Genomic DNA, 20,728 nt, shown 5'->3' on the forward strand with positions numbered 1-20,728 from the left:
AAAATTGAAAATGAATTTGAGAAAGAACAACAAAGTAAGGAATGATGAGTGACGGGATTAATGGAAGGAAAAAAGGAGCAGCTGGAGAATCGACATGACATCTGTGGGCCGACAAATCAAAGCAATGACGGAAAGCCTTTGAGCAACAGGAATAGTGCATGTGCGTGTGCATGCATATGTGCTTGCTCTACAAAGAGACACTAGACAAGAAGAAATGCATTTAAATTAAATACATAAAAGTTTGCAATGAGTAATGTTACTTACACTTGCACAACCGAGTCAATATCTGCTTAACAAGCATGTCATTGAGTGGGAAAAAAACAAAAAAAACATCTCACCTCTGATTAATTGTAACGATTGCTCACGCTGTATTTACTTGAACCAATTTTGTTCAGTCAAGGAGAAAATGAAAAGTTGATGGAGAATTAATTTTCATTTAGAATACGTCTGTGTGTGGGAGACTAATTAAGTTTGACAAGATATTTTCTCTGTATTTGTCATGAACTGCACTGAGCTTGAGTTTAACAATTCTTCGTAACATTTACATAATTAGTGATCAATATTTTAGAATTGATACATGATCATGTTTTACTGTGCCAAAAGCAGCCTTTGGGGCAGAGACTGTCCAAATAAAATATTTTTTTACCCCAAAAGACAAACTTGTAATGTAAAAGAGCAATAATATGTTAATGAACTGCATGGAATACTGTCTTCATCAATTCAAGTCTTCGAATTCTTGTGTGTGTTTTGAGGAAAACGTCAGGACACCATACTAATGGTAGAGTATTTTTGGGGTGTGGCATGAATTCAACACAGATTATGGGGATGATCTGCAGCAGTTATGCTGTAAATTACTTGGAGATACTGTAATTAAATATTTGTTAATATTTTATGATTTCTTCTATGAAATATTGTTAATATTGTGTGTCAGGCCTTACTTCCTGGGACAAAGTCTTTTGAAACTTCATCCATCCATTTTCCATAGCGCTTGTGCTCATCATGGGTGAGCTGGAGAACAGCCCAGCTGATTTTGGATGAGGAGCAAGGTACAATCTCTGGGCACAACCAGTCACATTTCACACTCACTTGTATGGGCAATTTAGAAACTTCTGTGGCAGCACGGTGCTTGAGTGGTTAACATGCCTGCCACAGTCAGGTGGTCCCTGCTTTAATCCCCATTAAATTAAGACTCTTAAATGTGCATAATGTAATGAATGTACTGTGAATGGTTGTCCAGTCCAGGGTGTACCCAACACCCTAATGAGGATAAGCACTATGATGAACAGAATGTCCCTGAGAAAATAAAATGTGTTCATCACAGTATGTTGCAATGATTGGGTGAGTATTTTTGCTCCAGGGGGGTTGAACACATTTTTCCCTCTGCAAGACCTGGCAATATTTTTACACTAAGGCTCCATTTTTGTTCCACAGTAGACAATGCATAATATCGTATATGTTATATTTCATTCCAGATGTGTGGACGTTTTCTGTCCGTCTTAGTTACTTGACTGTGCATATATTACGTAGACAAAAGTATCTTAACAGACAATAGTTGGACTATTTCACTCTGGATTTAAATTTTTCATCTTACCAATACATTTTGGACAATTGTATGCTTCCAGTGTTTTGGGAACACCTCGAGGAGAGCTATTTTCTGCTTGCGTGCCTGGATGAGTTTGGAATGAAAGAGCAATAAATGACACATTTTCTTTTTTTCTGGTGCAGTAACCACATACTCACCGCCTCGATACTTTTGTTCAAATCATGTATATATCGCTGGCCAAAACCTTGTTCCTCCAAAATGGCCACTTTTCAGGGGGCCCCAAAAATGGCATGTTTGCAACCCTTAATATTGCATCGTCAAAGAGAGCAAGCCATTTTGATTGGTCAAGAATTCGTAAAAATGACAGCCACACATGTGACTGACCTAAAGCATAGATTTTTGAAAAATTATGAAATTTGACGAAAGAGGTGTCAACCCAACACCAGCAATATAGAAAAATTGTCCTCAAATGTTCAACCATGTTCTTTATAGGGTGTCATAGCATGAGGGTACCGATATTTACCTACGCAATTCAAATTGTGTGGCCTGTGGTTCCTGCCGAAGTGACAAGCCCTTGTACTCCTAAAGGTACAATAATGCACTTTATTTTCCGGGAGTGTACAGTATGGTAATGTGACATGTGACAATGTTTGTCAACGGTAAAGATGCTTTCTGAAATCAATTCATGATTGAAGCAGGTCCGGTAATGGCTGTACACTTACCACTAAATTCCTTCTTGGTCTACACAGCATTACTAACACATGAAAAAGAGCAAAGGTCAAAAAGTACTGACCGAGACCACCAGCCGCAATGACCCGTCCGCCAAGACAACCGGCTACAAAGTCCGCCCTCTTCTCTCGCATCTTTGACGTTCGACTGGGTTTGATCCAGATACCTGAAAGAGGTGACAGAGAGGACAAAGAAATGAGTTTTGTTTGAGTCAACTTTACCAAAAAAGCACATTTCAAAGATTAGCTTATGAGGCAGTTCCGTATCTAACACTTGTCCTTGACAGGGTCAGCCTCTCCCAAAGACATTACCAACATGAAATGAACAATACATTGACTTGAGAAGTTGCAACAAGGATTTTCCATCATTCATTTTGCTATATAACAAAAGGCTTAGATATTCAAACGAGTCATGCTAAACCAGAAAAACAGAAAATTGGACAGAAAATTGGAAGCTTGATAGGCCCTTCAAATTGTAAACTGGAGTGACAACAATCCAAAAGAAGAATGTGATTATTCGATACAACAAATTCATGATTCCTGAAATTGGCTGGCAGTTCAGGGTGTACTCCGCCTACTGCCCGAAGCTGGCTGGGATAGGCTCCAGCACCCCCCGCGACCCTTGTGAGGAGTAAGCAGTTAAGAAAATGGATGGATGGATGGATGGATGAAATTCATGATTCAAGTTGATAAGAATGGGGTCGGTCAAACAAAATGAACAAACCAATCAAGCACATGTGATGTTAAATAGGCAACGCGGCCTTTCTTAACAATTGACTTGGTACTTGCAATAGCAGCTGTTTGATCGGAATTGAAGACAAAAGTGTAAGTAAAGTTGAAATATCATGAATACAAATCATCAAAAATAGAAACTAAGACACTTAAACATGAAAACACAGCCAATTGCTAAAACTAACAGAATGTAGTTGTGCTTTTGTCCTGATTGAACAGAATCCCAGTGGATGTGACAGTAACAAACCACTTCTAAATTTCTATTGCTGCTTCCTCAGGTGGATTTAGGAAAAGGTGTGACAGGTTATCCCGTCTCACAGAATTGTGTTTGCTTATATGTGCACAGCCTGGGGAAACAAACTCCGCATGAAATGCTCACCAGTTTTGAACACAACACAAAATCCCTGGAGTATGACTGCATTAGCATCAACAACAGCAAGACATATTTGAGCAGTTTTTGTCCATTCACGTTTGGTTCATGCAAACGACTGATAATTTCCTGTTTACATTTCTAGGCCGCTCTTCAAAATGTTCTCTTCATCACTACCCAAGATAATTGTTGCAGAGGAAAGGCACTTCATGTTAACAGATAACTGGATGTAGCTGGAGAGTTGCAGTCAGAGGAAGGAAGGGCGATGCCTCTATAACTTCTCTGACATATTTTCTGCCTGCAAAATATCAGCCATTCGGCCGTAGCTAATTGGAAAGTCAGATAACATGCAAATGTGAGAGGAGAGGAGCCTAGAGTAACGTTTTCAGAAAGGTATTCAAGCTTCTAATGATTACTGCCATGCCATCTTGAGAGATAAACTCACAGATGGCCATGACTTGTTCTCTCTGGATTTATTTCTTAACTGACAAATCATATTTGTGCCTTTTTTTTTCTGATGCAATGCCTAGCAAGACACCTTCTCATGAAAGCATTTTCTTTTTTTTCATGACTATTTGCATTTTAGATTCTCACTGAAGGCATCAAAACCATGAGTGAACACGTGGAGTTATGTATGTCATATTTTGTATTCTAGTTTCTTCTAAATAGTCACTCTTTGCTCTGATGATTTTTTTTTTTTTTGCACACTCTTGGCATTCCCTCGATGGGCTTCAAGAGTAGTCACCTGAAATGGTTCCCAGAGGTGCGAATGCCAAGAGTGTGCAAAGCAGTAATAAGAACAAAGGGTTGCTATTTTGAAGAAACTAGAATGTAAAACATGTTATTTCAACTTTTTTAAGTACATCATACTTAGTTTTGTTGCCTTCAGTGAGAATCTACATTAATGTAAATAGTAATGAGAATAAATATATATATATATATATATATATATATATATATATATATATATGTGTGTGTGTGTGTGTGTGTGTGTGTGTGTGTGTGTGTGTGTGTGTGTGTGTGTGTGTGTGTGCGTGTGTGTGTGTGTGTGGGGGGGGCAGATATGTGTCTGGTGGACCCAGCTGGAGGAGAGGATATTTATTTAAAGCTCTGAATCAATCCTCTCCTTTCTCCTGCTTTGCCATTCCAGACAGACAGCAGCACTCTGCTGCTTTTACCAAGCTCAATAATACACGCTCAAAAAGACTTGAGTTCGAAACAGAAGTATCAGCAGGTACTATATAGTCAGATACAATAGAGGTGTTGTTATGGAAAATAATTATTTAACATGTATTAACATAAGTTTGTACTGTATTGTATTATGGACACCTGGAGTTTGTTTCACTATGGACTGCTCATTCTTTGTACATGAAGGAATAACAAAGTGACCTTCACTGATAAGCTTGCTCGGAAGAGACTGCATATCTTCCTGTCCAGTTGACCCTCCCTTCGCCTCCCAAATTCCTAAAAGAATCTTGCTTTCGTCTTTCTGCGCACTCTCTCACAGACCACTATCTTGTACACTGCTCTGTTAGACTTGTGTATATTTGAAGCTTCAAATATAAAGAAACCCAAATGACAAATTGTTTTCCAGACTATTTTATTCATCTCGCCTAACTGCTGAAAATTCCACAACAATTTGGTGTCAGAAGTGGGATGACTGAAGATCCGTCGGTGAACCTCAGGTACGTCGGTGGGTGGCCTCCGGGGTCTAATTCAGACTCCCCTCTACCTCAGCAAAAATTCTCGAGACGAGAGGACCGACCCCTTGGGTGGATCCGGTCGACTTCACGTCTATCCAACGAACTCAACATTTTCACCAGGATTCGGTGAGATGTGTATTTTCTAATTTTGTTTTAGTTCAAAATATTTGGAATTTGATTTTGTTCTAATTCAATTGGGTAAGTGAGAATATATATAAATATATTCTAAATTCGTGACCACCAAGTCCTGTCGTCAACGTCTTGGCCAGCGTAGGGTTTTTCCGGGAAACCTGAGGTTCGTAGAGTTGGTCTTAGGATTTTAAGCAGGGGTTTTGCTTATTAACAACTTGAGGTTGATTCAACTACTGCACTGCAAGAGTGAACTATTTTTGCAGTGTTGGTGGTTATCAACGTTTTTTTTTTCTTTGTACCTGTAAACAAAGTGATTCACAGAGACGTCTGTGTCTTATTTAATTGTTGATCTCTTGAGATTGCGAAACTCATTTATCTCTTGAGAAAGATACAATTTTGACGGCTGTTCTTATATTGGAGGGAAACTAGGATACTTCTAAGATGGGAAAGCAACAGAGTAAGGAGGCTTTACCTCCTGAGTGGCCAATAGTTGACGACATGGTGAGGAAGTATGGTCCAAAGTCCATTGCGTGTTTAAATGTCTGGATGTCTGAATTTGGGTTTCCAGAAGGAGGGTCATTGAGTTCGAACCAACTGTTGAGACTGAAGGAAAAATTGAGGAATTGAAAAGTAAAAAAATGCTGAAAGTGGCTGACCTTAAGGCTATAGAGTGCCATATGGAATGTTTGTGTTTGTGGGAAAAGGAAGCACAACGTCGTGACAAAAAGCAAGTTCAAAGTCAAATGGCCAAGTTGCCAGTGAAAGGAAAAGAGAAAGTTGTAAATGAAAAGGATCAAAACAGTGTGGATGCAGAACACCAGTCTGGTCACCGTCTTTACCCTTCTTTTACAGGCACGAGGGACCCTCTCCTTGACTGTGCACCTCCTTTTCCTCTGCCGCAGAAAGTTCCAACTTCGCCTCCTTTCCTGCCGCAGCAAGTTCCAGTCCCACCACCCCTTTCACTGACTCAACCTGCTCCAACCCCACCATGCTTCCCTCAATCCCCTCATGCATATGTGGGGCTAATGCCCACATATGGACCTCACCATGTTCCTGATGCCGCTCCTGGGCCTTCCCCGGCATCCTGGTTGAGTGAAAGTTTGCCTGCCTCCCCCTCCACACCAGCGGTGACCTCGACTCCTGTTGGCCTTCGCACCCGCTCTTACCGACAGCTCGACACTCTACAACAGCCCATTGAGGATGAGCCAGAGAGCAAAATTCTCACTGCTCCCATGGTCCAAATCATGGGCCCCACGGGTGAGGCAGCCTTTGTGTTTCGGCCCTGGACTTATCAAGATATGAAAGACAATCTCCATCATCTCCCTGATATCGCTGATGGAGGGACATTTGCCGCAGCGCTTCTCACCTTTTGCCAGCAGTTTACGCCCACTGTGCCTGAACTGAATCACCTCCTCATGATGAAATTGGGCCCAACTGATCACATGAAAATCGCCAATTTTGTGACCAGCAATCATCGCCCCGTCAATCCCAGGTGGGGCCACCCGGACAATGCTGCATATGAGGGCTGCCTCAATGTGTTGTGTGGGGAAATTACGATTCGGTTTCCCCGCCGAATGGACATGTCAAAGGTCACAAAGTGCCGGCAAAATGCGGACGAGACTGTCGCTGACTATTTCAGTCGCCTGTACAAGGTTTTCAAGGACAACAGTGGCCTCACAGAACCAACTGTCATGGAAGCGACACCCAGCCCATGGGAGGTTCATCTCAGTAATGCTTTCCGCAATGGCCTCCTACCTCCATTGGCAGATGCTGTCAACAAATCATGTGTCTGTGTCAATGAGGCTCGCCTCGAAGACATACGCCGCCATGCCCTTCATGCCCAAGATTGCATGGCCAGAAACAAGAAGAAGGAGAAAAAAAACATCACAAAGATGTCACCTACAAGGCCCAACTCACAGACTTTGCAGCCGTTCCAGTCTGACTGGGGGCGCGAGGGAGAGGGGGCGATGCGGTCGACGGAGACGGAACCTCAGCCTCCAGCATTTAAAAAGGGAAGTGACGCGCACACACACACACCAGAGACCATCCAAAGACTTGAATAACAAAGTATGCCACCCACAGAAACTAAGGGTGTCACGATTTCGATTTTTTATCGAAATCGATCGAAATTACGTCACGATTTCGAGCATCGAAATAGAAGAGAGGACACTCGATTCGATGCCCCCCCCCCCCGCCGCCGCCGGCGTGCCGCAAGCCTTCCGCAAGGATAGACCTATTTTCTATTTTTGCCGGACGCCGCAGCGGTAGGCCTCCGGCAAATGGCAAGCTAGCACAAAACACATCGAGCGGGACAGGAAGACAGAGGCAGTTTCAAAATAAATTTCCGGTTACCTTTCAGAAAAAAACACTCGCCAGCTCCTATTTCGCAAGCTTATCAGCAGAACGTGACGTGGGCGTCGCCGGGCCATGTGCTCATTCACGGTTTAGACACCAGCGAACATGGACGCGGAGAGGTTTAATAAATTGGAGGTGGAAAACCACAAAATAATATATGACACGGCACATCCTTTTTATAAAGACTGTAATGTATTGTGAGTTTGATGTTCGCGATTGCTTGTTGTGCCCATCTCGCTTGCCGTACTGAGCGGCAGCCGGACGCGGAAGACAGAAATAAAGAGTGGCGCTCGCCTTGAGCACGCACTGACCCGACTCTCGTTATTAATATACTTACAAGGACAACCAAAAAAAAGATGCTGCATGGAATCTCATAGCAGAAGAAGCACAGACTTTCTGTATGTTTGTCGTTGTGAAATGCCACATGATCGCGCGCGCACGGTCCCGCGAGATACGTTGGGAAGTGGGCGGCGACGGAGCTGCCGGACCGCAGCTGTGCGGAGCCGGTGTGGATTGACAAAAAAATTGACCCGTCCGGAGCACGCAGTCAAGACGCACCGCACCGCAACCGCAGTCAGTGAAAACCCGGGGTTAGCTGACTTCTCCTGCAGTCATGATGGCAAGCGCGGACAGACACAGCAATGGTGCTTCAAGCCGCTCCCGCTTCTCTCGTCACCAGTTTGGAAACATTTTGCGTTCCCGGTGAGTTATGTCGACAACGTTCACGTTGTCGATAAAAAGACCACAGTTTGCAAGATATGCTATGTGCGCGTACTGTACTCGGCCACGGGAAACACGACAAACATGACGGGACATTTACGCAGGCATCACAAAGATTTAGATTTATCAAATTCAACTAGAAGTGGAAAAACAACGGTCCAACCAACTATTTCATCCTCATTTACAGTGAAACTTCCACACACTTCAGCTCGCGCGAAACGCCAGATCCATAGGTCTATTTATAGCAGCAGACCTGCAGCCTTATTCGGCTGTGGAAAACGCTGGATTCAAACATTTAATTAGTGTACTTGAACCACGCTACAGTATGCCCAGCAACTGTAAATGTTGGGATATAGTTTGTTCAGGCTGTATTTGTTCCATGACTTTGGATACAATATATTTTTTGTTGTTGTTGCACATTATTTTAAGAGGAACGCACAGCACACTGTTGTAACCAAAAACAGTCAATAGATGGCAGGCACCCACTGTGACTTTTTGTTTTTGTTTTTTTATTTTTTATTTTACACTTCAGTAAGAACAAGACGGTTAACTTTATATTGTAAATACATTCTTTGAATTTGATCATTCCTGCCTAATGTCAATTATCATATATTACATAAATTTACACAAAAATAATATGGAAATTGCATCACCTATATGTAGCCGATCTTTTGAAATAAGATTTACTGTACAATGAATAGAACCAATGATCATAGACTAGCCTTAGCCTACAGAAGCATATGCCTCTGTGTTATAAAGTGGGGGAGCGGAGAAAAAAATAAAAAAAAAAAAATCGAAAAAAAAATCGAATCGTGACCCCAAAATCGAAATTTAAATCGAATCGTGGAGTTGGCGAATCGTGACACCCCTAACAGAAACCCATCTAATAGTAATCTAAGGCCTTCCAAAATTTCTATAGATTATTTTGAATATTCAGGAAAAGATATTACATTATTTGTGGACTCAGGAGCTATATATTCTCTTGTAAAAGAGTCCGACCTGCCTATATGTTAAATGTCTGGTCAATTTGCGCATTCAGTTGGTGCTACGGTGATTACAGTGAAGGAAAGGTTCACGAAACCACTAAGAGTAATTGACTAAGAGGACTTTGATCATCCAATTCATACTAATCTATTGTATTTAAATTGTTGGGATATATGTAAACTAGGTCTATATGTTCTCTAGTTTTTTTCCTAAATTTTGCCACGAGCTTGTATGTTTATTTATGGTTTATTCCATAATCTACTGCGTCTAAATTGCTGGCCCAAGCACGAACAATGGTATCGTCACGGGCTGATTTTATGCCAATTCATTCCCTTAACTGTACTGCCCATGTGCCTCGGGGCCCCGATTGTGATTATGAGCAGGAGTTTTTTTTTTCTGCTGTTGATGATCATCTTACGTTGTGTACCTTTTATTGGAATTCCATGCGCAGCGCTATCTCTGTCTCTCTTACACACCCACACAACTAAAATTTTAGTTGGAGCCAGGCCACACATTTCACTCTCAAAGGCATATATTGATAAGTGGAGGGATCTGGATCCTTGGATTAAACACTGTGAAGCCATCACAGATTGGACACACACACACACACACACACACACACTCCTTTGATTATGCATTTATGATGTTTTCAAAGTGTCACATAGCATATATACACCTGCTCTCAGGTCTCTCTATCTAATGGAGGATGCTGACGGCTTAAACATTAACATTTGTTTTTGTGTTTTTGTTTGTTTGTTTGGTTTTTGCACTCTCTCACAGACCACTATCTTGTACACTGCTCTGTTAGACTTGTGTATATTTGAAGCTTCAAATATAAAGAAACCCAAAAGACAAATTGTTTTCCAGACTATTTTATTCATCTCGCCTAACTGCTGAAAATTCCACAACAGTGTTCACACACAGCATGTTCAATGTCAAATCACGTAGACAAAAATCATAACTACACCCTGTACTGGTTGCCAACCAATCGCAGGGCACACAGAGACGAACAACCATCCACACTCACACGCACACCTAGGGACAATTCAGAGCGCCCAATTAACCTGCCATGCATGTCTTTGGAATGTGGGAGGAGAATGGAGTACCCGGAGAAGACCCACGCGGGCACGGGGAGAACATGCAAACTCCACCCAGGAAGGTCCGAGCCTGGACTCGAACCGGAGACCTCAGAAGTGGGAAGCAGACGTGCTAACCACTCGACTACCGTGCCGCCCTGATCTATGGCAATAAAAGCTAAATAATTTTGGTCTATAGTTCTCATATTGTAAAGTGTCAGATTTAGAATCACTCAGATATGATCTCAAATGGCATTACAGTTGACTAGTCCATAAACTTTACCTTTTTTACATTCTATTTTGGGAAAATATGTTTTATTTATGAGGTTGGATTCAGCAAAAAACTATTTTTGCTGGGTAAACAAACACATCTTAAATTGAACCAATGGTAAGATTAATTAACTTGTTCAATCTCTGCATTTCCGACCATTTTCTGATAGTTAATGCTGATAATCAATTACATTACAATAATTTGTTGGGGGAGGCGGGTCCAAAAAAAACATTGGCCAATTAAAATTGGCAGCTGATTAATCTGTTGGGCCCTAGTATATAAGTGTAACCTCACTTCTTTAGTGTTATGAGTCCAACCAACCACTTTTACATGAGGCTCATCAATCGGCATCGCCGGACAGATTTCACTGGGTAGTATTGCCAGTATTGTGCTGCAGCGCCACAGTAAAAATTTCACCAAAAAAAAAAAAAAAATCACTTCAGAGTTTTAAGTCTACATAGCATAGACTACAGCGCACATACTATTTAGTATATAATTCATTGCAACTGTATGTATTCACTCCACATAAACAATGTGCACAACAGCAGTTCTTTAAGTCTGTCCTGGAAATCTGTTTATCCTCAAGACCATATGTGTCGAGATCCGGTCCTCAAGGGCCGGAGCACTGCATGTTTTCTAGGCTTCTCTACTCCAACGCACCTGATTCAATGATCAGGATAATTATCAGGCTCCTGCATAGCTTGCTGATGAGCTTAAATATGAATCAGCTGTGTTGAAAATGGGAGGCCTCGAAAACCTGTAGGGCTGCGGTCCTCGAGGGATTCAGTTTGACACCTATGCTCAAGACGGAGTATGAGTGGGTCAGCTTGAGTTTATCCCATCTGACTTTGGACTGGAGGTGTGGTCCACCCCAGATTGGTCACCAACTACTCGCAGATTGGTGTACTCTGCATGGAAAATTATGGTCAAACCCCCAAAGAGATCCACAAATATGTGTGGGATAAAACTATCTAAGAAGAGCATCTCTTTCTGTTGTCATCTTGCCTGAATCTCCTCCTTATATTTAAAAATCCATGTAATTTTAACCTCTCATCCTATTCAGGGTCACGGGTGAGCTGGAGCCTGGATCCCAGTTGACTTTGGGCAGTCATTCATTAGTGTTGGATTCACCTCTGAGCATGTGTGGAATAATGTGCTCAATTTCTGAAGGATTTATTTTTACTCCGAGCCTACCCAAATCATGTGCAGTGCTTTGCTGTACAGCATGTGTGGCTCTCTCTTAATCGGAGACAAATTAAGTGAACACAAGCTGCTGCCATTACATCGGTTTGCAACAAGCTGTCAGACAGCAGGTTGAAACCTCCAACAGGAATGCAGATGAATCTAATAGTTATCACAATTAATGGACCAGATATATTTGGAGTGTTGCAAGGATTTGAGCGTTGCACTTCATCTTAACTTAGTCTCAGTTTGTCACTCTGTCGCTATGAACAAAAACCTTCCTTTGTTTAAAAGCGTGTCTCGTCAGATGAAGGACAGAAAGAACAGGTTGTCACTGACCAATTACAGGAGCAGTACCCAACCACCAATGAAGATTGACTAAAAAAGTTTTGTTTACCATTAGTAGCTGGACATTTAAAAAAAGAAATAATAATAATAATAAATCAGCTCCATCTCCTGTGGCTCCGTATGCATGTCCAACCAGTCATCTCGCTAATGCGCTGCTTCTCAATTATTTTTGGTTATGCCCCACCCAGGAAGAAAAAAACATTTAACGCCCATGATGGAAAAATCTGGAAATGCAAAAATGGAAAATGGAATGAAAATGGAAAAATATGTATCAATATAAAAACACATTGCTTATGTGACTACTTTAAGATGACGTCACACTTGTTCACTGAAAACAAGAGACTGCCGCCCTTTTTATTTAATTTGTCACAGAAAAGATTTTGACTGAAAGTTTAAAAAAACAAATGAGTAGATGTGCAATTACACTTTATTCATGTATAGGGCAAAAAGCATGTCCCCCAGGTCAGACACGGCCCCAGGCATCGCCATTCCCCTGCAGCCTCCTCGGGTGGGGTGGGGGAAGGGGGTTGCAGTATTGGAGGACTGCACTAATGTGATGCAGTAGTAAAGAACAAAACGTCTTGTAAGCCCACAAGCGCACAAAAGTTAGGATTAAATAAAAAAACATCTTTGGAGAAATACTTCGGAAAGAGGAAAAGGCCAAGAGCCTACGGCTTCCATGAAAAAATAAAAGCTGCATTGAAGAGACAATATTAAATAAGGGTTGCTACAGGTGGATCTCACACACCAAGCCTGCTCTGCATAATATGTGGGAACTGACTCGCAAATGAGAGAATGGCAAATGCAAATAAGCACTGAATCCTGCATTTGTTTCAATTTCCAACATCATATCTTTGTGAATACAAATTTTCTGCAATGATGGTGAACAAAAACTAATTATGGAGTAGACTCCAGGTGTCGTCGTCTCCCATTAACTCAAGATGGGTCAAGCTCGTTACAGCAAGCGCATTGCTCTCACCAACTACAAGAACTACTTTCAGCGTAATGGTGACTTTTATTGGTAATAATATGTTTGTCAATATGTTGCTTTAGGTGGAAGCTGTCAAGGTGCACAAAAAAAATCTTGGGCTGCTGCATTACTTGTAGATGGCAGACCACCACCTGAGCAGCCGAGTTCGCGTCAACCCCAAATTGCAACCCTGAGAAACACCTGTCTGTCTCCTACTCCTGCTCACAAACAAGCAAACCTCAAAGCTCTTTTATGATGGAGATTAGAAAGATAATAATAATAATAATAATAATAATAATAATAATAATAATGATAATAATAACGATGATGATTTTGTAAAAAAAAAATAGATATCTACAGTCTACAGAGAAAAGTGTGAATTTTACAATAAATGTGTGATATTATGAGAATACTGTAATTTAATTATTTTGCAAATATATATATATATTGATTGATTGATTTTATTGAACATAAACATAACAGCAGAAACACACAAACAGAGAGACAGCAGAAAAGAAAAAATTAACATAAAAGAAACATAAAATCAGTCAATTATATATATATATATATATATATATATATATATATATATATATATATATATATATATATATATATATATATATATATATATATATAAGATAACACATTTCAAATATGAGCATAAACACAGTCATATGTTAAAATGAGAACTGCCTAACTCCTGTGTAATCCACTGTGATGTGTGCAACCAAAATAAATAGCATAATTGGTACCATAAGTGCAGTACATACTTTTTTTCTCTTTTTTTTTATGATGTCATTTATGTTACGAGGGAGACAGTAGCTCTAAATACATAAACACACACTCAATCTCTTGTGTGCACAGCTTTAGACAAGTGCTGCAATGCGGGTGTGATTAATTCCTCACTGCTATTGATCAGCCTGTGATCAATTCACTAATCTGCACCTCTTAAGAGAATTGAGAGAGTGCTCAATTTATCCCTGGAGGAATGGCAGGAATAGTATTTTACCCAAGTGGCTCAGCACCAGCATGAGGACCCAAACCTAAGCTGCATTTGTTGAACGATGTTTGTTAAGCAGATGATCCTTGACACAGCGATTACGGCAACTCAGTCGTATCTAGCAGGGCTGTGGGGGATGTTCGAGAACAGTGGGGTGCAAGAAATGCAGGCTGCACCAGCCTGCTAATGGTTCTATTTGGCCTTGCACTTAGTCAATGCAGATTTGTCTTGAGGCTAGCCTGACAAGTACAACTTGCCATTAATCCGTTCCACTGTCATAAGCATACCACAAACCCTGAACTACAAACACATTACAGTTGAATTCCATGAATGGTTTTCTTCTTGATATGATGCCTGAGCCTCCAAGCTAATCCTCATTCAAATGCATGAGCCAACTGCAATAAAATTGAAGTCATTGCAGCCCCCTGATTCTTGCTGAGAAGCAGGCGCTTGCCAACAGAATTGACTGAAAACACAAGCTCCGGTAGTGCCAAAATTGAGGGTGATGCAAATGTAAGGACATCCTGACTTACACCAGGTAGTGGAGCCTCACTGTATTTGCTTTACATGAATTTGCATTGTGGGTAGGTACAAAAAAAAAACCTGTCCAACTAAACAAGTCCACATTTCATACTGAGTGAAGCAAATTGGTGACTAAGTAAGCTCAATGCTATTTTCGACACAGTAGGCTACTTCTTGCGATATTTGTGTTTGGTGGTGTGCCATGAAATTTTTCTTTTCTTTTTTTTTTTTTATTTTTTTTTTTTAATTTTTTTTTTTTTGTTTGTTTTTTTTGTTTTTTTAGAGCTCAGAATTGTTCATTCGGTAGTCTTACCGATTCAACGTCTTATCATCATTGCTCTTTTTTTTTTTGTGTGTGTGTGCGTGCGTTTGCGTGTGTGCGTTTGCGTGCGTGCGTTTGCGTGCGTGCGTGCGCGTGCGTGCGTGTGCGTGCAAATACGTATAAATTTATACTCATTAATTCACCTAAAGCCTTATAAATATCCCATTACCCTTCGCCTTAACCAGGTACTTCAGAATCTTGCCAGAGTCGTGAGGTTTAAATGGTCAGGAGACCAGAGAAAAGGTCAGAAAAAAATAAAGAGAAAAGAAAGATAAATCAAAGTGAAATCCAGCACCGACCAAACACTTCCTGCCTTCCCCATGATTACAAAAACAAAGTCTTACGCCAACCCCAGAAGCCTCTAAATTCCAGCAAATTTAGCGAGATCTCAAGAGACCAGAGGTAAAACTAAAGAGAGGAAGGAGGGAAGGATCGATAAGGCAGAGTGAGATCCATAGAAGCCAGTACATCCAATCCATCAAAGTGAAATCCAGCACCAACAAAACCCCTCCTGCGTGGTTACAAAACCAGAGTCTTATGCCAACCCCAGAAACCTCAAACTTCCAATAAATTGAGATCTCAAGTGACCAGAGGAAAAACTAAAGAGAGGAAGGAGGGAAGGATAGATAAAGCAAAGTGAGATCCACAGACACCAGCACCCACTGATTCAAGGGGCTGTGGGAGGGAGAGGCTACTTCTGTTGAGTTTCAGTAGATGCTGGTGCCACGGATCTGGCATGCATAAGGACCACCACCAAAGAAAGAAGCCGTCAACCGCGGTCCAGCAAAGCGAGCACCGCCCCCCCCCCCGAAATCCCCAGGCCGCGGCAGCACCAAGGCCACCCCCAAGCCACCCGAGCGGACACCGGTCGGTGAGCCGACCCAGACGCCCGGAACACCCCCGCCCCAGCCCCGGCCCACACCCCCGAGCCCAAGGCCGCAGAACGAGGCCCAGCGGGCCCCCACAGCGCCCCACCGGTCCCCACCGGTGGCTCTCGTTAACAGGCAGAATCTTGGCAGGATTAAGTTGCCAAATTAAGATTAAAATATTCTATGTACATAGACCATATTTGTTTAAATCATGATACTTGATTTTTATTTAAGGCAGAGATTTTTTCCATTGAGATATAATTTATTAGTAAGTTTAACCAGTGGTCGATATTTAGAGATTGTTTATTTTTCCAATTGACAAGGATTATTTTTTTAGCAATATTAAGGGCTATAAATATAGATTGGGATTGTTTACATGGTAGCTCAGTTATTGTTAAGTCACCTAGTAAACACAATCTTGGAGAAAAAGGAAGCCTACAGTTTAATATATCAGCGAGCTTTTCCAAGATTTTAGTCCAGAAATGCAGCACTGGAGTACATGACCATAAAGCATGAAGATAAGTATCGGCAGTGTTTTGTGAGCACTGGAGACAAATGTCGGAGTCAGAGAGTCCCATTTTTTTCATCATATATTGTGTAATATATGTTCTATTTTTCTAATGTACAGTAAAATGTGTGCCTTGGTTCAATATAGCCTGGAACTTTTTTTTTTTTTTTTTTTAGATAAAGTCTTCCATCCATGAAACGTTGTAGATTGAAAGTCTTACCCGGTACTTTGCTTTCTCTCAATTAGCATAATATGTAATAATGTAATTTGCAGTTGTGCTGCAAAATCTATGATGATTTCTTCTGCAACCCGTCTAAGCAGCAGACTAGCTGTTTTCTGATTAACCGTTTCATGAATCCATTTCTTCAAGACATATCAAACTACAGAGGATAAATGTTTGAAGTCAACAAAAATTAAGATCGAACCTATTACTGCTCTCTGTCGATGAGGTCACTCTTTCAGGAGACATTAGTGTCATGATTCACGCGTCACAGTGCACAGGCTGTGCCAGTGGTTTCATTGCTAAGTATGCTGCTCTTACAAATGAAGAATGATTGCACTGCAGTCTCCCTTACATCAACGGTAGGGTGAGCGATGGCTGGCACCAAAAGCTGAATTGCCATTTATTATCTAACAAAGAAAAAGATACTACACTGAATACATATTCACCCTTCTGGCTAATTCATCACAAGGCAAGCTACTTTTTGTAATATTACATCAGTGATGGGAGCTTTGGAGGGAGCCGTCATCATTTCTACTGGGGGGGGGGCACATAGGGCACATTTCCTAACCAGATATGTGACAATAATACAATTTTAAGTATGTATTTACTAAATACATGTATATGTGAAAAATGCATACTGTTCAGATATTTTTAAGACCCAGATTTAAAAAACAAATGGTTTGAACAGTGATAAAAATAACCACATACTGTGATTTTTACTATTTTTATCCCAGTGCAAGAGCGTTTTTGTGCATAAAACTCACCATTCAAGTATGGCTGCATACTCCAGCAAATCAACATTAAATACAAGATCTCATTAATGTACACTTTGTGTGGGAGAACAAATGAAGTCACTCACATTTTTATTTTATTGAAGTATTGTATTTGTCTTATAGGTCATTCCAAATTAAAAAATATATATAACAATAATAACAACTTCAGCTACTCAAGCTGTAGTATAGGACAGTGTAAGACTCGCTTCAAACATATAATGAATGCCTGCCCTCTAGTGGTGAATGGTTATATTACAACTTAAAACTATAGAGTGGAACCCTGCTATTCATGGGTGTGAGGGACCTGGCCGGCCCATGAATAGCGAGTGGGATTCCACTACAGTTTTAAAATGCTGCTCAACCTCCAATATACATTTTCTATGAAAAACAGGAGTCTGCTGCCCACAAAACACCAAAACGAAGAAAAAAAAACAATGTGCAAATAAGTCAACTCACGGATGCACCCGCGAGTATTCGGGTTTACACTGTCGTAAAGGAAACATGTTTATAATCCCCCCCACCGCCATGTATTTTGTTGTTGTTGTAGTTTTTGAAAATTAATCAGGGGCCACTAAGTGTGCAGCATGTACCACCAGTTGCCCATCCACTTTATATAATGACATAATCCATGAATTGGATCTTGTCCCAGCTTGCTTTGAACGAAAGTCCTGCTTAAACCAAACCCATAACTAATACAAACCATTTGTTTATCTATACAATATTATAAATATAAAGTAATACTTGATGATTATTTTGTACAATTTGAGTACCAAATGCAACACTACTGTATTAGTTTGTCCCTTTTGCAGCAAACAAAATATGTCAGAGAGAATGTGTTAGAAAGAATAAGGCGCAAAGCTTTGACCACAGCAGGGGGAACCGCAATCAAGGAAAAACTCAAAGAAATGTGTTCACCAAAACAAGACATCCAAGGGAGAGTGTAAATGTGCCAATCCATGGAGAGCAAACAGATTTAGACTTGTGAGGGTCTGACGACAGCTGAGGGGCTTTCACACTGCTTCCAGTTTGTACCTCTGCTGTCTCTTCCCTCACCCATTTGCACATTGTAATTATTTTGTAAGCAAAAGATGTAATCAGCAAGAACAAATTTGATATACTTTCTAATCACGGGATAATAGCAGTGCTTAATTATTATACGTGTATATATATATATATATATATATATATATACACACACACACCGGTATATGAAATACCATTTAGCATGTTTGGTATTCGTTTTACAGTCGAGTCAAGTCATTTTTGTGTTTTCTCGGAATGAGGCCTTTAGAAGTCTATGTTAAAACAGGTGATTTATTAATCTTCTGCCTGTCTCCTTTGACACTGATGGCAATGAGCCAATAACGCAAGGTCAAGATTACATTTGTATTCAGCGCAGACACAGTAAGATTAATATGTATTACATACTTAGCAGCGGAATATTTGAGTTTGAATTGCAGCTCATTGACAGTATGATTTATGATTCATTTGAGCCACTCAAAGCTCCTGTCTCAAACTTACTGCAGTTTTTCACACTGACAGATTAATGTATCTTAAAGGCATGATTATCAAAGTCCAAGTACATTGACAGTGCAGAAGCGGTCATGTGTCACCCTCCGAGATGTGAATCAATCTATAATTGTCACTGCTTAATGACATTCATGTCATGTCATAGAATCGGCATACACACAAGCAAAAAAACAAAAAAAACAAAAAAAACCTTCATCATCATCATCATCATCATCATCATCATCATCATCATCACTGTCAGTCCCCTCTGGTGTATTTATAGCTTTGTGCGACAGCATGTCCGAACTGTGTAAGAAGCCTGTTGTTAGCAGTCACATCTTGTTGTGAAGTGAAAGAGCTTCAACATATCCACAGCTGTTTACGGAAGTGTTTGTGACTAAATGAACTAGATAGGAATGATTACAAGCCCCTGGATAAACAATGCAAGCCCACTTGATGTAAAATGAAAGCTACTACAACCAACAACAAAGGCTTGAAGGATATCTGCCAGCTGTGGGTCAGCATTTAATTGTTCTGCCAGTCACTATACGTTGACAATTAATATTTGTTATTATGAATAATAATTTTGTGATAAACTTAGCGAAATGTGATCATTCTCCCGTTACACCCTGATGATCTCTCTCGAGGTACACAAGGTGTTTCCAAAATGGGTATGAATCAAGACTTGACCATAAACATAACATGTTTGTTTTTCAGGGAAACAAACATTCTTCAGTGTGTTTCTAACAGGGCCCTGCAGGCCGCTCTGAATCCCAGCGGAGAAAACATTTAAATGCAAATCACCTTGATTACATTTCAGACCCTGTTAAAATGAATCTGCTCAGTAATAGGAAATGAAGGAAGGGCTATAACCTCCGCTAAAGACCATAATCACAGTAGAATGTTCTTCACACTAGATAATGTTGCCTCAGCTGCACCTACAGACTACAGTAAATCATACTTACAATGTTAACCTAAAAAAAAACCCTGCTACTTTCTACTACTACTACTACTACTACTACTACTACTTTACACTTTAATTAATTTACTCTGCTGTGCACTACTCTATGTTGGAATACTACGGCTAATCAAAAGGCATTCAACCTGACTCAGATTGCCTCAGGCTGGGTACTTTTAATTGAGATTGCTGACTCACATGAACCTTGTGCACTTTTTCTTCGTAATCCCACACATCAAAGTGGCAACCTGTTGCTACCAAGCCTCCTCCTCTGACCTTTCGACTACCTCTGAATTGCAGCTCCTCTCAATTAGCAGCTGATGCCATTGTTGAGTAATGGAAGCATTGTCGAGTCGGAAGTGCTGTCGTCTCCCTTCTCATAAGGTCACAAGTTCATCACGTGTCATAATAAGGAATGTAACGATATCCAAATGTCACAATACGATCTTATCACAATATAAAGCTCACAATACGATAATTATCACAATATTGTGGGGAGGTTGGCGATATTTAAAAAAGGTCACAATATTGTAAAAAAATAAAATAAAATAGCTCGTACTAAAAAATAAAAAAAATTAAAAAAGCACAATATTGTGCTTTTGTACATAACAGCAACGCTGTTATTATTATGTTTTATTATGTTATTGTTATTATTATGTTATGTTGTTAATGCACGCACACATTGAGTTCCTCCACATATTGACTTGCTTCACAGGCATATTACGTTCCCCTTCATCTGACAATTAGTGTAGATTTTAAACATAGAAGGGCCAAAACATCCCTAATGAAAATTAATTGCACTAAAAACTAGCCACGAGAGGGTGCTAGAACTGCACAAATGGAAATCAACCTGACTTTTTTTTTTTTTACAGATGTGTTGCATTTAAATATCGTGAACATGACAACGACGATATTGTAGCAGTTTTA

General features: G+C 40.4%; 2 protein-coding genes across 3 annotated transcripts in view; one reads left to right on the forward strand and one right to left on the reverse strand.

Moving 5' to 3' along the window:
• klhdc8b (kelch domain containing 8B) overlaps nucleotides 1-20,728 on the reverse strand; it is a 110,467-nt gene that overhangs the window by 12,203 nt on the left and 77,536 nt on the right. The window contains exon 6 of the mRNA XM_077514792.1: nucleotides 2,337-2,438. Within this exon, the coding sequence (XP_077370918.1) occupies nucleotides 2,337-2,438 (102 nt within the window). The remainder of the gene's footprint in view (nucleotides 1-2,336; nucleotides 2,439-20,728) is intronic.
• LOC144014654 (uncharacterized) lies at nucleotides 4,816-10,123 on the forward strand. Of its 2 annotated transcripts, none has more exons than XM_077514790.1 (2): nucleotides 4,816-5,202; nucleotides 6,061-10,123. In XM_077514790.1, exon 2 carries the CDS (start codon nucleotides 6,234-6,236, stop codon nucleotides 7,269-7,271), a length of 1,038 nt encoding a protein of 345 aa, XP_077370916.1. In that variant the 5' UTR covers nucleotides 4,816-5,202; nucleotides 6,061-6,233; the 3' UTR covers nucleotides 7,272-10,123. The 2 variants fall into 2 exon arrangements, with proteins under 2 accessions (XP_077370916.1, XP_077370917.1); XM_077514791.1 differs by having other exon boundaries at nucleotides 6,111-10,123.

The sequence above is a fragment of the Festucalex cinctus genome, chromosome 2 (assembly GCF_051991245.1).
Source record: "Festucalex cinctus isolate MCC-2025b chromosome 2, RoL_Fcin_1.0, whole genome shotgun sequence".
Lineage (NCBI taxonomy): Eukaryota > Metazoa > Chordata > Actinopteri > Syngnathiformes > Syngnathidae > Festucalex > Festucalex cinctus.